A 397-nucleotide genomic window follows, 5' to 3' on the forward strand; every position below is an offset into this window, starting at 1 on the left:
TTTCCCCTGCCACAAGAGCAGGCTGGAGCAACCTCCAGTGCCGCCAAGCTGCAGGGCACCTCCAGTAGCCCAAGAGAAGTTCTCCATCCATCTCCTTAACACATGCTTACCTTTGGATGCTGTCAGGCTGGGCCCCGACTGTTTCTCTCTCCGCTCCGGCACCTGCTCTGTCCTTGTGTGGGTCCCCACTTCCAGGGCAGAGGGGGTCGTGCTCTCGGACACCAGGGAAGACAGCTCCTCTAGGCTGGAGAGGGAAAGCTTCTCCTTGGCAGGCACACGGCAGGGTGTGCTATTGGTGCTGATGACCGCAGATACCCGCAGAGGGACAGAGACAGCAAAAGGCTCTGAGATGTTCAGGGCTTTTCTCTGGTGACGAGGGGAGGCCTCCAAGGGAAAG

At 59.2% G+C, this 397-nt stretch overlaps 1 protein-coding gene across 1 annotated transcript in view; it reads right to left on the minus strand.

Annotated features, from left to right (window-relative positions):
• Window positions 1-397, minus strand: part of ARHGAP31 (Rho GTPase activating protein 31) — a gene marked incomplete at its 5' end in the record, with an annotated part of 14,372 nt that overhangs the window by 4,031 nt on the left and 9,944 nt on the right. The window contains one exon of the mRNA XM_010144414.1: window positions 111-397. This exon is cut by the window's right edge and continues 11 nt beyond it. Coding sequence (XP_010142716.1) covers window positions 111-397 — 287 coding nt within the window. The remainder of the gene's footprint in view (window positions 1-110) is intronic.

The sequence above is a fragment of the Buceros rhinoceros genome, unplaced genomic scaffold (assembly GCF_000710305.1).
Source record: "Buceros rhinoceros silvestris isolate BGI_N320 unplaced genomic scaffold, ASM71030v1 scaffold4041, whole genome shotgun sequence".
Classification (NCBI taxonomy): domain Eukaryota; kingdom Metazoa; phylum Chordata; class Aves; order Bucerotiformes; family Bucerotidae; genus Buceros; species Buceros rhinoceros.